Raw genomic sequence first — 15,433 nt, 5'->3', positions numbered from 1 at the left:
CATCGCGTTTTTTTTTTTCTCCTTTTGACGTGCGCTTGGATATATGTGCTTTTTCTTGTTTTTTTTTAATTATGCGTAGTTGAAGTGGAAACATAACACTTAGTGTTCACATCTCAGTGATGACATTTAAGTTGTGTCAGTGTTTTACATTACATTACATGTCATTTAGCTGCCGCTTTTATCCAAAGCGACTTACAATAAGTGCATTCCAACCATAAGGATACAAACTTAGTAGCAAAATAGATCAAATATGCTCTGGTTTGAACTTGTAATTTGAAAAGCAGATGAAGTGATTTGATGACTGTCCCTTGTCCAGCTGTTGATGCTGCATTATTCCTACTTTTAATTATTTAATCCCACTCCAGATTTCAGAGTGCTGTACCAGATCCACCATCGGCCAGCCTATCACACGCTAACTGAGACAATTAATTGGTCACGGCCATGTGCATTTGTAATTGTTGTTGTTGTTGTTTCTGGTTCAGCTTAATGGGATAATCATTTTCTTTCTTTTTTTTCAATTTAAAACAAGTGGAGGTTGAGTCTTTAGAGCATCACAATTGTAAAAAAAAAAAAAAAGTTTCTCTTGCGAATTTAACCATCAATTCCCGGTCAATGTCACGCTCATCCATCGAGTGTTCCTCAGTTTGGAGTCCGGGGGTTAAGTTGCCGTTGTGTTCGCTGAATGTCACTTGCAATTAAATTCGATAATGTTACTGCGAAAAGGTCAAACACCAACCTGTGTGGCGGACTGAGGCTCTCGGGCTGATCCAGACACCCTGCTCGACGGCACCGAGCACTCAGTCACACTTCTAACCGGCTGACATGTTTTCCTGGTCATTGTGCTTTCAATTACACACATTACACTGATTAGATTTTACATTTCACTTTTTTACGGTCGCTCTAATTGGCAAAGATGATTGCAAATTAGGCGAGAGGGCAAGCGTAGCCTTGGCTACCGTCTGTCACCTTGAAATGGACGGACCGGCGCAGACCTGGGCTCCCGTGTGCCCATTAATCGGCTAATTTCTCGATTGTGGTGAAGCAAGTGAGATGCAGTTTAATAGGGTGCCTATTTTCTCCGGCCCCCTCCGTCTGCGACATGGCATTTTGTGACCTCTAGCTTGTATAAGAGAATAATTTGTGGTTAATTAGCCTTTCAGGGTATATGTCACTCATATTTGTCCCGTGGCTTGTCTAATTGCTGTGCTTTATGTTTTCTGACCCCTCAGGCCTCAGTATTACAAGGTGATAGAAGAATCTGTGTCTCAGGTGGTTCTGCACCGCAATGGCATGGACCCCGACTTTGGCTACAGCAAAAGACTGGACGTGGACTTCACCCATCTGATTGGTACATGCTCCACACTTCCTCAATTATTCATTTAACACAAGTTGGCAGTGTAAAAGTGTAAAATGTGAGACAAAATTCACCAAGACGTGTAGTTAAGGTCTTTATATTCTGAGGTCATCCACGAGATCAGGTTTTAGTTTTTTTTAAACGATGTTCTGCAGTGGGAATATCACTGATGTGACTAAACATGTTGTTCTCATTATCCTCCCTGATCCACCTGCGATTCTTCACAATACCAAACTGCAGTGGCTCAACGTATACGATGGGGTCAAGCTGATTATTTATGAAAAATGCATTGCATGTTGCCAAATGAGTTTAGCCGGTTAAGAACCATTTCAAATGTAAGTTACTCGTCAGACGTGTTAATGGAACCTTGGGAAAACATCTGCACCGCATTGCTTATGGAGACTTGTTTCTTTTCTTCAAACGGGCAATAAATTGAATCCCTTTGTGGTGTCACTAAAAGTTTTGTAACTTGCCAACAAAGGGTCATTAAAAGTTTCTGAACCCATTCACATTGGACTGATGCCACAGTGAATGTGTTTTGTCAAACGCTTCTGCAATCTGGTAATTTCAGCAACACAGCGACACAGATGCCACATCCATGTGACTATTTTAATTAATTCTTGCCACCTTTGTTTTAACCTTTTTCTGTTTTTTGCTCAGGGTGATGTTTTTTGATGTTTTGGTTTTTTTTCTTCTAGTGTGTGTGCTCAGGATGCGCGATCTAGCACTAATTTACACTTAAAACTTTCACATTTCCCAACCAACAGATAACAAATTCTAATGGTAATTGTCTAATATGGGATTTGAAAACATATTCAAGTAAACCTGAAAAACTGTGAGGCACAAAACATTCTGAAACATGGTAATTCATCACAAGAAAAAGTAAAATTCTCTAAAATTGAATAAGCTCCGTATTTAAAGCTGTGATTGATTTTAATCTTGTTCAAGACACACACCCTTAAGCAACAGATAAAAGCTCACAATCTTCAGATGATGATTCCGACTATTTAAGGATACTCTCAGTCGAATAGATTAAACTGAAGAGGAGGGGAAATATTAGCACATCCGCAAGAGCCAAGAGTTGCTCAGCATGACTGATTTTGCTGTGTGAGGCAATTATTCAACATCTCATGAAAACACTTTTTTGTAAGTTTAACATAACAGTTGCATCAGTTACCAGAGCTTCACAATTGATACTTTTTTCTGATACTAGAGATTTTTTAAATGTTTATTTGATCATTTTAATGAGCTTTGCATTTGATCTCTTTTACACAACCTTTAAAAAAACACTCCACTAAACAGTTAAGCATTTTATCTAAAAATACATTCATGGATACATTAGATCGTATGTCATCATCAACCGGTAAACCTTCATCACGTGAGGACTTTCTTCTTAAAATACAATTGGTATTTTTAGATATGGTGAAATGCACCTATGATCCTTAACACCTTTTGAGCATCTAAAGCTGTAAACATCTTACAGATCTAACAGACTTTTGAAGAAACCTTTCCAATCCCATACGCTCTAATGTACTACGGGAAACAAGTCCTGGGTCTTACTGAAAATCCCACACGAGGAGCTAATGATGCGCGACGCGCCTCTGAAGTGACTGTGGCTTTCTTGTCTTGCAGATCAGTGTGTGGATAAAGCCAAAGTGGAAGAAAGTGAGCAGAAGGCTGCCGAGTACTCCAAAAAGGTGAGACATCCATCACCCCAACAGCCCCTCTCTGGTTGGCCGGCTGCGATCGGGAAAGTTTTTTCCTTCCGCAGAGCTCCCAGACAAGCTATTGATTTTCCATGCCCTGATCAATAGCTGGGTGTGACGCTACATGATCCGTATCAGCATTACAAGAATCAATGCCGATGCTCTGATGTATACTTATTTGAGCACACTGCTGGGACAGAGTTAAGTTATGTGGCGGCTCTGTAGTCTTTATCTCACATTTCCTCTTAACGCCATTGTGTTGATTTGCTTAAATGTTGCATTCTATTTTTAATGTATTTGAGCAAAATAAACAAAACTACATAATTAGAACTTTACCTTCTGTATATTCTGTAAAACATTCAATTGTGTCCTAAGGAGCCTCACTACTGCTGCTGTCTTGCGACTCCAAGGGGGTCGTGGGTGTATTTTTTTTTTCTTCTTAAGAGTCCCATCGGCCGAACGCACACCCTGCTGGGCCTGTGAAGTCATTGTAGCGACATGGCTTGGTTTCTGCAAAGGTTAGATCCATCAACATACATGAAAGGCAGACCTGGAACAAAGACACAGGACAACGGGGCTCGAGGGCCGTCAGGGCTATGAATAGGCTTGTCTCGGCCTCTGTTGATGGGCCCTTTTTGGCTCTTCTCTGGAGACAACGTGCCACTCACCGACCCGCGCGTGTTTACTGGGGATGGGTATTGTTTGGGTTTTTTCCGATACCGGTGCTAAACCAGTGGTTTTAAACAATACCGGTGCCTAAACAGTGCCTAAACCAATACTTTTGTTTTTTAAAAAGTACAAAACAATAATTAAAACAAAAAGGCTTTTTTTAATGCCATGGCATTTTTTTCTTTAAATTGAATAGATTATCTGTTTAAATATGTAATTTGGGGAATATTAACCATTTAATTTAGAGATAGATTTATGCTCATTGTGCAGGAACTAAAGATATGTGACAAATTGAAAAGCATTTATGTTGGATTGACTCTCCTTTTTTGTCTCGATGTAATGACGTCATGAATGCAGAAGAGCTGCATTAAGCACGAGAGCATATTGTTTATCTACTTTGTGATATAATTTATCATTTTTCCTATATTTAGTTAACGCTTTGCTGCGTAAAATGAAGACAAAAAGACGATCTGCCGTCATTCCCGTGAGGAAACGGAGTCACGTATACATTCTTGCGTCCCTTTTCTTGCAGTTTGATGAGGAGTTCAGTGCACGGCAGGAGGCCCAGGCCGAGTCTCAAAAGAAGGAAGAGAGAATCAAAGAGCTGGAGGGGAAGATCCAGGCTCTGGAGTCCCAGGTAAATCCATAAAGACAAACCTCACTGCTCTGCAAAACAGTGTTACTTTCCCTCCGAGAACCTTTATCTTGTATGTTTCCCTCCCAAAAAAAAAACATGAAGAAGAAGATAAGGTAAAAATCTGTATGTCCAAATGCTCTTCAAACCATTTTTTTAATGTGAAAAAATTCAATACAATCTCATGCAGAAATGGGAATGTTTGGCTTGAGATTATAGCAATGAGAAGTAATGGCTCCACTAGAAAAAAGGGGTGATTTGTTCAGAAGGATAGCTTTCCACCTCACTTACAGATGTGCTGCTGCTGTAAGTGGGAGCTATCAACCATGCAAGAACATTTGATTTAATAAAGGGTCAATCTCCTTCTGAAGTCTTAGCTCTTTATATGAGCGAATTGCTCTATTGAGGCTTTCCCTATGTAATTCTATCATCACAGAGATGGATTGCATTTCTTTTTCTCTCTCTACATCATTTCTTCCAAGTCAAAACCTTCCATTTTGAGCACAGAAAATGACTGCTATCCTCCCCCCCCCCCCCCCCTTAACCCAATCCCAAATACTTTGGCACTGCCTTGGGACGAAAGGGCAGTTTGCTTTCCCGCTTAGAGAATTTAATACAAAGTATGGCTACATTTATATCAGACGTTGCTTTTCCTTTCAAACATTCATATCTGGTTACTAAAGTCGGTCCTCCCCTTCCGATAAACTGCACAAGCACAGGTGGTCCGAGCATCACTCTTACTTCAGTCCTCGAGCAATCATTCTGAGGTCCAAAAGAAACGCCGTGATGCATTAAAGGCGCAGTCTGTTGTCCTTTGCCGAAGTCGCACAGTGTTGGTGGGCTGCGCAATTAATCAAATATCAATCGACCACGATTTGGGCTTCCCACACTTTAATGAAGACGTTCAACATGTTGACATTTAAAAAAAATAACTTTTCTGCAAGGATTGAGCTTTTTCGGCTTAGCTTTTCGGGTGCAATCCCCTAGTCATGAACAATCCGGGTAATGTAGAAAACCCGAGCTGCCATATGGTTTTACACCCAGATTCTCGCAGTATTTTAGGAAATTGCGAGAATTCGATTGCCGTGGAAGTAAGAAAATATAGATATTCCGTGATGAGTACTTTTGATCTCAATATTGCTAAAAAGTGATCTGGATTCTCTTTTTGACCATAATTAGAAGCCGTCTGCGGCTCTCTGGCGCTTGCACTGCTGGTTTCCTGCTCGTATCCCAGAGCTACATCATCACTCACCGCGGTCCTGATTAATGCCCGCCTATTTTAACGAGCCCATCAGAATCTAAAGCGCCTCTCCACCTGCTCCGCCTGATCGCCCTCCTTCCCTCCCTTGCCCTCTACTTCTGTCAGAAACAAACACATCGGGGCTGTGTTACCTTTGCTTGCCCTCTTTCCCTCGTTGGAGCTTTTTTTTAATGTTGTTTTCAAGTGTTTTCTTCCCCCCGTAACATACCTCCCCCTCATCCCTCCCCTGGCAGGCCTCTTGTCTTTTGAAGACTGACTGACTGTGGTGCATTAACAGGTAGCGTAGAGCAGGGATGCCCCGGAGAATCCAGCCCGCTCTTCCTCCTGTTTTTTCCTCAATGCTCCTTCAAAGAGTACCGGTACTGCTCGAGAGCCTCGCATCAACAGGGATTAACCTCAGCCGGAAAATATGTCATTTGTTCGGCACAGACCTGCAACAAACGTGGCCATTAGGACATAGGAATATCACCTGCGCATCTCGACAGGACATCATGTATCTACGCTAAAGGGACACACTATAGAGCACAAATAAACTTACCTTTGACTGTCACTCTATTCATTTTTTAGGGTTGTGGAATTTATTCTCATTCAGAGCATTTTTCTGGGTTATATTTGTGTAAAAACAGCTCAGGAACACCCTTGTCTGGAAGGATGTGTGTTTTTGGCGACCTAATTGGTTGTTGTAGAAGACCATTAAACTGAGAGCTCAGGACCTTTGGAATCGCTGTGAGGACTCTCTTTCCGTTTGTCCATCAAAGCTGCTGCGCGATCACCGCGTTTCGCTGAATATCAATGAAGTTCGACCTAACCTCAACCTTTCCTCTCCCACACGGAACTCCCGTCAGGTGTTAAAAACACGCGCATGCCCCCCCCCAGTCGCTTCTCTTCACCTTTGTTTTACGACGAGACGGTCTTTGTCTCGGCTCCTTTCGTGTGACGTTTGGGTTTGATTGGCTCCCAATCGAGTCGAGTTGGAGGCTCTGCTCTGTGAGCACCAACCCGAGGACGGAGCTCATCCAGCTTTCCCCAAAACCTTTTTTTTTTTTTTCGCTTGCAGCCATCCAAGGAGAAAGGAAGGGGAGGAAGGTATTCATTGAGCGGGCTCTGGAGGGGATGAATAATGTAGCACCGCTGTGGTACATCAGGAGCACTCCCAGCCATCCCATTAATGGGTTTTAACAACCTGGCCGTCTTGTAGCTGACCCCAAAGCGGAGCCGGAGGTGTAGTTGACCAATTTCTCTCTCTCTCTCTTTCTTTTTTTTTGTTTCTGCCAGGGGGGGGCCTTCGGGCCACGGCTGATTACAGAATTTGACTCGATTGGAGAGTGACAGGAAAACTCACAATGTAGTGACTATTATAATGTGTGCCTCGCTGTTGAAAAAGGTGGCGCCAGTTCAGTTGTTCACCAAAAAACACTGTCATCGGAATGTGTTGTACATGAAGGTTTCCATCTCCTTTTTCCATTACAGACATGACATATTAGGTTCTCTGTAATTCATGATCGGAGGTGTTCTCCAGGGATGACTTTGTGAGAATGTTGCATTCTCTCTGCTGCGCACTACATTTCCATCCTGGTTCTTTTTTTTTTTTTTTGCACGGCGGCAAAGAGAGAGATCTCAAAGCAGAAGGGCTGCATCGCTAAAACAAAGAGTGCAGCGGGAAATCAGTGCCCATCACACATCTGAGAGTGTTAACTTGAGATGTATTTTGCGATGCCGGAGAAGAAGAAAAGGGGAACTATAAGGAGGATTTAAGGTGTCAGTGATGCTGTGCCTTGTTCCTTTCATGTCGCAGTCAGTGCACTACACTGATGTTCTTCTCGGGGTAGATTACATCTTGTTTTAGGTGTAAGAGTACAGGACTCTCTGCCATTTGCACATCAAATAGCTCATCCGGAGGGAATGGGAGTATAACACTGTATTTGCCATTAACTGTTTAAAGGACAGCCTCCTTCCTCTGCTTGTCTTTATTCTCTTTCTTCTTTTGTGTTGGATGTGAGTAACAGTACCTGTTTCATTGGACGCATTTTCTTCTTCTCCTTATTCCTGTTTGTTCCTCTCTGTCGCCCTCTGTGTCTGTTGTGACTGTTGTGTGTTCCCGTGGTGTGTGTCTTTGTGTGTCTGTTAAAACAGTTGACTATTGAAAGAGACCAGCTCAAAGCGGCTCAGAGACTCATTGGGGAATCTGAAGCCAAGGTGGGTGTCTCCTTTGCATGCTCGGACATTGACAGAATCACACATTTGATCACCTGCGAATCCCAGTTGGATATTGGATGGATCCTTTTGTTGTGGAGCACACTCGAGCCGATTATTGACCCTTTCTTTTTTGTCCGACACCGTCCATCTCTCTGCATGCGAGTCCCACCCCGTGTCACTCATCACATGTTTCGAATCGCCTGTGAATCGTCAGATTGGAATATGAATGAATATTGATTCGCAAAGGGGAAACAAATTTAAAACTGAAATATGCTTTCACTTAAAATACTTCTTTATTCCATTATGATAACTATTTTTACACTTCATAGTTGTGTTTAACTACACACATGGCCTGCCTGCTTAATGCAGTTTCCATTAGTCCGCTCTTTGTGATTGAAATCCTCTTTCGGAGAAGGGTTCGGGGCAACGATTTAATCACATAGCGTTCAGAGTTGATTACCTGCCACGCTGACCCCCCAATTGAGTCCGGGAGACTATGACTCAAAATGTGATGGTTATTTCATATGAGACCGGGTTGTCTACTTTACACAGAGCTCCAGGTGGGTATTAAAGCATCAAAGGACCTTCACAAGCTGGAGGAAAATGAAGAAGAAAAAATATATGTATATATATATAAATATATATGATGTTGCTCGTTTTTGCATTTTTCTACCTATATTGCTTTATTTGCTAGTTCCGACCCTGGCATTGATATGGGCACTCCTACTACCTTACAATGCAATTAAATCGTTTTCAGAGAGAGGGAGAGAGAGAGAGGAAAACAACTGCGTTCTAATTTAGCAGCTAATTTGCTTCCATTCTCTCATATTAATCTTAAAGGAGGAAACGGGGCACAGGGGGCTCCAGATTGACAGACATGTAATCATTGGATGTGGATTTTCACTAAAGGGCTCTGGGCGTTGTGTGCGCAAGAAGCTCCTTGCAGACCACCTTCTTAATTTTGGCCCTAATAAACAATCTACCGATGCCATTATGTGGTGAAACACATCGTAACGTCGTTAAATATGAAGCCAATTACATTTCACGCACACAATCAAGTTTCTGAGGCAAAAGCACATCGTGGGGAATTGGGTTTGGAAATGAGCAGTGTAAGTGGAAATACTGTTTGGTAAGAGCCCGGCATCTAATCACCCTGAAAGATCAAGCCCTGCCTTAGTGTGGGTGTCTGTAATTGTTGCATTTGTGTAATGTTTTTTCTCTAAAACATTTTTCTATAGACTACACGTGTACGGCGGTTTGTGTGATAGTGCAGACATGTCAAAGGACTGAAATACTCTCTTATCAGTCTGGGGTTTAATTACGTCCCTGTCTAATTTTTAATAGCCTGCCATTCTTGGGACTCATGATGAAGACACGACGGGGGAAGGCAACATTCTTATCTGTCGTATATTAAAACAGGAGTAGATCACATGGGTTTCTCTGATATTTCTATTCATATTTAAATTCATATCTAGGGATATTAATGTAAACTGTAGGGAAACCTGTTGGTTAATCCACAACTCTCCATATAAAGTGGCGTCTGCTTACAATAAAAGAAAACTGGTTGTGTTTATCATCTGTGCCGTGAATATCAATTGTGGCTCTACGTAAGAAACTATAATCAAGCTCCTCGAGTCTTTGCAACCTCTGACGAAATTGCCCATTTTGTGACACAAACTACGATGAATAGCAACTTACTCAAAATTATGAATGACTTACTTTCAAACCATTATTTTCTTATCCTGTTCGTATTATTCATTCACTTTTTCGTGTTCAGAATTGCTTTACTGAGTCATTAAAATCCAAATAACAGTTTTCTGTTATATAGAAGTATATTTCATTAGTCCCTTTAAAGTTGAATTGGTCAAAAACAATACCCAATTGTCTTTTTCCTGCCTAACCCAAGTACGTCAAAAGTTGACAAATAATAGTATAGTATCTCAGTGTGTCTCATGTGTGAGACGTGGACGAGGGTTTAGACCACATAATCAACTTTTCTGTGTCATTGACTCATACTCACAGTCAAAGCCCCGTGGCCGGCTACTAAGATACTGAAGTGCAGACATTTTTTTCACGGTCACCAAACAAAACAAAACAAAACAAAAATATGGCTGCGAAGTGGCATCCGAACCGATGGTTGGATGCCACAAAGCCCCACCTGATCCGCAGGCCGTCGTTAACATCTCCACCCTCTGTTTGCAGATGGCAGCGGGTCCGGCCGCGCCCGGAGCACCACCTCCACCACCCCTGCCGGGGGGTGGTGGTGCGGCGGGTCCACCTCCTCCCCCACCTCTGCCGGGCGGCTGTCCGCCCCCACCTCCGCCGCCACCTCCTCCGCTCCCGGGCCACGCCGGCATCCCGCCGCCACCTCCGCCGCCTCCTCCGCCCCCCGGCGGAGGACCTCCGCCTCCTCCACCGCCACCTGGGTGCGGGCCCCCACCGCCTCCGCCTTTCTTCGGGGGACCGGGCGGTCCTCCGCCCCCGGCCCTGGCGTTGCCCGTCGTCAAGCTGCCTTACGGTCTGGAACCCAAGAAGATCTACAAGCCTGAAACCGTGATGAAGAGGGTGAACTGGACCAAGGTAAGGCGACCCTCCCCGATGCTACCGGCCATTTGAGACTGTGAAAACAGAAAGAGCTCAAATCAAAGGCACTCAAAGGCACATTATTCCACATTCAACACCCATCCTTGGATTAGCACTCCTACCACAATGTACTAAAGATTGGGCCGAGTGATGTTCCATCAACCAGAGGTTGAATACATTGTATTGTATTCAATGCCAGCATGCGATGCTCTTGCGTGTGGGACTCTTATTTTATCATTTTATAAATCAACTTGCAACGACAGAATCCGATTAATTCATCATATTAGGATTTGGTTTAATAGCCAATGGTTGAATTTAGCAACGTATGTGATACAGTATTTAAAATATTTTGGTTTTGAAGGCCATTGCTCAATAGTCATCTCCTCAGGGGTTTCATTCGTTTTCCAAAAGAAATAAAATAATATTTCTAATATTAATATAGATTGGTAATATTTAGTTTTTTGTGATCTATAATTTATTCAACTATATGTTGCATTGACACTTAAATGAGAGGAATGCACGTTAAAGTATGAGTCAAGGCTGCGTATCGCATTTCAAGCAGCAGGTTACAGGTGTCATTTCTGTCGCCTCAGGGACTCTTTGAAAGGCCATGTATGCAGATGGTTCTCTGCGTGTGGCTCTTTCCATAATGTATCATACCGCACTATGAAAAACAAACAAGAAAGACGTCTCTATATCAGAAGGAAAATCCGCTCGGCACAGATGGTCCTTTTTTGATATTTTATGCAATTGCATTTATTTTTTTGTGCTTTATCTACTTGTCTTGTATGCACGAGGTGACGTGCAAACGCCCCTTCTCTGGGAGCGCTGCAGAGGTTAATGTGCAGGTGCATTGACCTTCCCTCCACAGGAATTGTAATTTGGTAATGCAAATAGAATTCATAAGCACCTGAGGACAAATCATCTCCGTCTCTCTTGTGTTGATTAAGTGGGGACAACAGTCGTCGCTCTTCTGTGCGCAGCAGATTCTCTCCTCCACTCCGTCCATGTTGGTCTGAGGAGTCACAGAGATTTTGATGAGGGGGGGGGGTGGGGGGGGGGGACTGGACAGCGTGGTTTTGAATGAAGCTGAAAGGGCAGCTCAAGGTTAATGCTTTATTGCATCACGACTACTTACATACCGACAAACGGAAAGGTAAATATGCTTTCCCCGGTCAAGATAAGGATGGGATGGCGGATTGATTCCTCAGTCATTTCCCATGTGGGGAAGTAGCGGCTCAGGCACACGGTGGGGAATGTTACAGGGCTGAATGCATTTTAGATCGAGTTATTCCTTTCCCTGCATTTACTTCCATATTTGTGTGTCAGTGATTCCCATAGAAAGTTATTAGTGAAGAATAAATATCCACCCTCCAAATGCCAAAGTAAACAACACATAAACAATGTATTTCTGGCTTTTTTTGGGGGGGGGGCTTTGAATAAAAAAAAAACGGGAATAGTGGCATTTTACGTGGACTCCTTATGAAAAATAGAATGCAAACGGTCTTACTGTGCTAATTAAGGATATCTGTAAACATACGGGAATGGCAGAACAAATGGCATATGGATGCAAGTTTTAATAAGGAAACAGCTAACGTCGTGTAGAGCGTCATGAGACGAGCTCTTGGTTGAGCTCAACATGATCTAATTATCTCAGCTCAGCTTGTAGCTCATCCCTGTTTTAAAACATAATGACGACATCCTTTATTTTGGCCATGAACGAAACCCCAAGAGTTAAGAGACAGTCGGCACATATTCGGCAGCTATGCATTCAGTCCTCCTTCCGTGCCTTAATTATTACCAATGAGTGCATGTTCAATTTGTGAGGTTCAAGGAATCTGTCTAAAAAAATGTTAAAATGCAGTTTCTGCTGAATACGACTTAGATGTTGTAATCATCTTGCATTCAGGGACAAGTGGCCTTTAAGTCCAGAAAAGTTTCCAAATGTGTTCTTGATTCAGGTTGTTTCAGGTTGTCTTTGTTGCATTGCTGTGAGCTCTCCCTGTTCAATCATCTCCTTTGTTTAGTCCAAGCTTCACCTTTTGTCCACAGATGTTTTCTTCTGTACTTCCACGTCTTGTTTATGTTTTGAAAATGGTTTCAATTTATTTATTTTTGTATAGGAGAATATAATACAAAATCGTTCTGTGGCGAAGCAATTTCCAAAACTATGCAAAGGCAGCAACGTCAAGTTGTCTCACCGATATGTTGAATCAAATCAAAAGAGGACGAGACCTTGGATCCCACAGGACGGTCGACATGGAGAAGCTTATGGATGACTTTCTTTTACCTCTGGTCTGATAAAACACATCAGCACAGTCTTGGGAGTCTGCAGATGTCCTCTTTGAAGCTGGTGATGTCTCTTTTTGCCCTCCCGGAGCCACGGGGCGGTCCTTTGACACCTGGCGAAATGAGTCTCCTCGCTTGTTAGAAGGAAGATATTCAAGAGCAGAACTGATATGAGCATGATGGTATCACTGAGCAGCACTACGCTGATGACCATTTCAACTGGCGGTCGACGTTGTTTTGTATGTATGGCAAAATGAAACATTTTTCTTGCTGTGATAATTGAATTTGGAGGTAATCAATCTGGAACCATGTTTAATGGTATGATTTCTGTTGAATCCAATGAGCTGTTTCTAGTTTAGTGCGGTCAAATGAAGAGGTGACAGTTTATCACAAAACCCGCAAATCAATCACCCATTTATCAGCACGGTTCATTAGCTGAAATATCACCAAAAGCTTGTCACGGCCTTTCGTGTTTGATGTGGGAATAACCTCACTGTATTTAGTTCTGTAATTCAGATGGATATTTACTTCACTGAAAGAACGCCCTTGTACACAATAGCAGCGTTGAATGGCTGATTAACAATGCATTTTGTTTATATTTATATATACAGTAGTTTTGTACACCAGAAAACACAAACTAATACTTCTAGGAAACCAAAAGGGAAAGTACTTCTACATCCCAATACGTCGATCCACAGCCTTACCGAGAGACTAATTCACGCACCACTCAACTGCCTCCTATGACTTGACTGGTGGGCGGGGGGGGGGTGTTAGAGAACACGCGAGTGCACAGGTTATCTACACTCAACACCACCTCGTGTTGAAAGTGCCATAAGCACGCGCCACTGAAGCCCCTATTCTAGCAAACACTGCCGCACTCTGTCTGTAATATGCATAAGAGTCGCACTCACGACTCGTCCTGTCCTGTAATTGCTGTGGTTTTTTACCGAGGTTAACGGCTAACAACGTGCAAATCGGCCAAATGCTGGTGCTTTTCCCCAGAGGAGGAGGAGTGCATGAACATGGCTGCGGATGTCTCTGTGCTGCGAGCTGAAGCTGACGTACTTTCATTCAGTCGCTTGGAGCTTAGGTGTGAGTGGTTCAGCCCGGGGCCCGTCCTCCAGGTCATCATTTCCACGCGCGCTCACCCTCCTGTGACTTTTGTCCCGCCTTTAACCCCCCCTGCAGGCTCCTCTTTTGCTTTTGTTGGTCCTTAACGCTTCGGGTACACACACAAGGACAAATGCGCGTCCACGCACCGTAAAAGAAAACCCAAAAAATAAAAAATAGAAACACACAAACCCCATCTGATGTGAGAAGAACTTTTTGAGTGGCAGGTTGGTGGAATGGCGGTCTCTGATTGTGGTGATAATGGGATCCTTGTGTCATTGCAGATAGTGCCTCAGGAAATGGCGGAGAATTGCTTCTGGATCAAAGTCAAAGAAGAGAAGTTTGAGAATCCTGACCTATTTGCTCAGCTCTCCCTCTGCTTCTCGTCGCAGAGCAAAGGTAAGGAGGCGCCATCTCTCTTCACTCTTTCCTTAATTAATCTACACACACATGCTTCATACAGCCTCTTGGGCAAATGATGCCAGGCCACTTTCATCTTGTGACACTTCAGGAAGCTATTTTTCTCTCTGAAATGTTAATTATCTTTAAACCAAGCACTTTTCCCTGTGCATTTAACACCATCTATGTATGCTGTCAAGTCAAATATCTGTGCCAATTAACGATACCGGGGCCTTTGCTGCGGCCTCTTTATGTTTTTGCGTCTTGCAGAACCTTAGTGTGCGATGTGGCTGCACACTGTCTGAGTTCTTTGTACCCGTTGAGTAGCTTCAGATCAGTTATTTTGTGTGCGCGCATGCACAAACTACAACTCGTACGCATATGTGTGAACCGAGAGGAGTTATGCTTTGTTTGCTCCTTGTCTTTTACAGTCCAGTAGGTCAATCTTCCATCGAGGGGGGGGATTGGGATGGGAGGCTTTTGTGAAGGAAGCTCTGGGAGTTTTCATGTCCCGGACAGTTTGTTTCCTCAGATACACAACCAGGCGATACCTAACTTGCTGATGAATAACACAAGCAGTGCAGAGCAAGTTTGTTTTTGAATGGGGGGGAAAAAAAAAATGGGTGTGTGAAAGCACTTGATGTATTTCTCCCATGGCAATGCCAGTGCTCTCCACTCTTTTGACAGTGTGTGTGTGTGCGCGCATGTGTGTAGCACAACCCCTCTAATGCTGGCAGCAGGGCGAGGGGGTGGGGGGGGGGGGGGGGGGGTCAGAGCCCTGTCAAGTGCAGTACACAGTCAAATCTGAGCTCTGTCAGGGTGCTCGGACGTAGCTGTGCAGAATCCACCCACTTTTCCCATGTTTCCCACCGTCTATTTGGACACCCGGCGGCAGGCTCCTCTCCTCCGTCTTTCCACAGCCCCCAGGTCTACAAGCGAGACTTTTTTCTTTTTAGATTCACACTTGAGCAGAAAACCAGCGTGTTTGCAGAGCACACCTGCCTGTACGTGTTCATAGATTCTTCAGATGAAATACATCTTTCCATTCGGATGCCCACAGACCCATGAATTTAATTCCGCCTTAAATGTCCTCTTAGACTCTTTATTAAATTCACACCCTCACCCACTGGGCTTTTAAAAAAAAAAAAAAACGGCACTACAGAAAGTCCATGTTCCCGCTGGCAGGGTAGGAATTCATGATCCAGCGTTTCCCCCCCGGGACTTACCTTTGC

At 43.4% G+C, this 15,433-nt stretch overlaps 1 protein-coding gene across 9 annotated transcripts in view; it reads left to right on the top strand.

Moving 5' to 3' along the window:
* The window catches only part of diaph2 (diaphanous-related formin 2), a 297,267-nt gene that overhangs the window by 107,298 nt on the left and 174,536 nt on the right, over positions 1-15,433 (top strand). For 7 of the 9 annotated variants that reach the window (XM_037460863.2, XM_037460868.2, XM_037460866.2 and 4 more), the window contains 6 exons: positions 1,230-1,348; positions 2,987-3,051; positions 4,262-4,366; positions 7,758-7,820; positions 10,023-10,400; positions 14,087-14,201. In XM_037460863.2, the coding sequence (XP_037316760.2) occupies positions 1,230-1,348; positions 2,987-3,051; positions 4,262-4,366; positions 7,758-7,820; positions 10,023-10,400; positions 14,087-14,201 (845 nt within the window). The remainder of the gene's footprint in view (positions 1-1,229; positions 1,349-2,986; positions 3,052-4,261; positions 4,367-7,757; positions 7,821-10,022; positions 10,401-14,086; positions 14,202-15,433) is intronic. The other 2 variants (XM_062560592.1, XM_037460869.2) reach the window with 1 other exon arrangement.

Source organism: Pungitius pungitius, chromosome 2, assembly GCF_949316345.1.
Source record: "Pungitius pungitius chromosome 2, fPunPun2.1, whole genome shotgun sequence".
NCBI lineage: Eukaryota > Metazoa > Chordata > Actinopteri > Perciformes > Gasterosteidae > Pungitius > Pungitius pungitius.
Note: the sequence above shows the minus strand (reverse complement) of the source record. Positions and strands in the feature narration are given on the sequence as shown.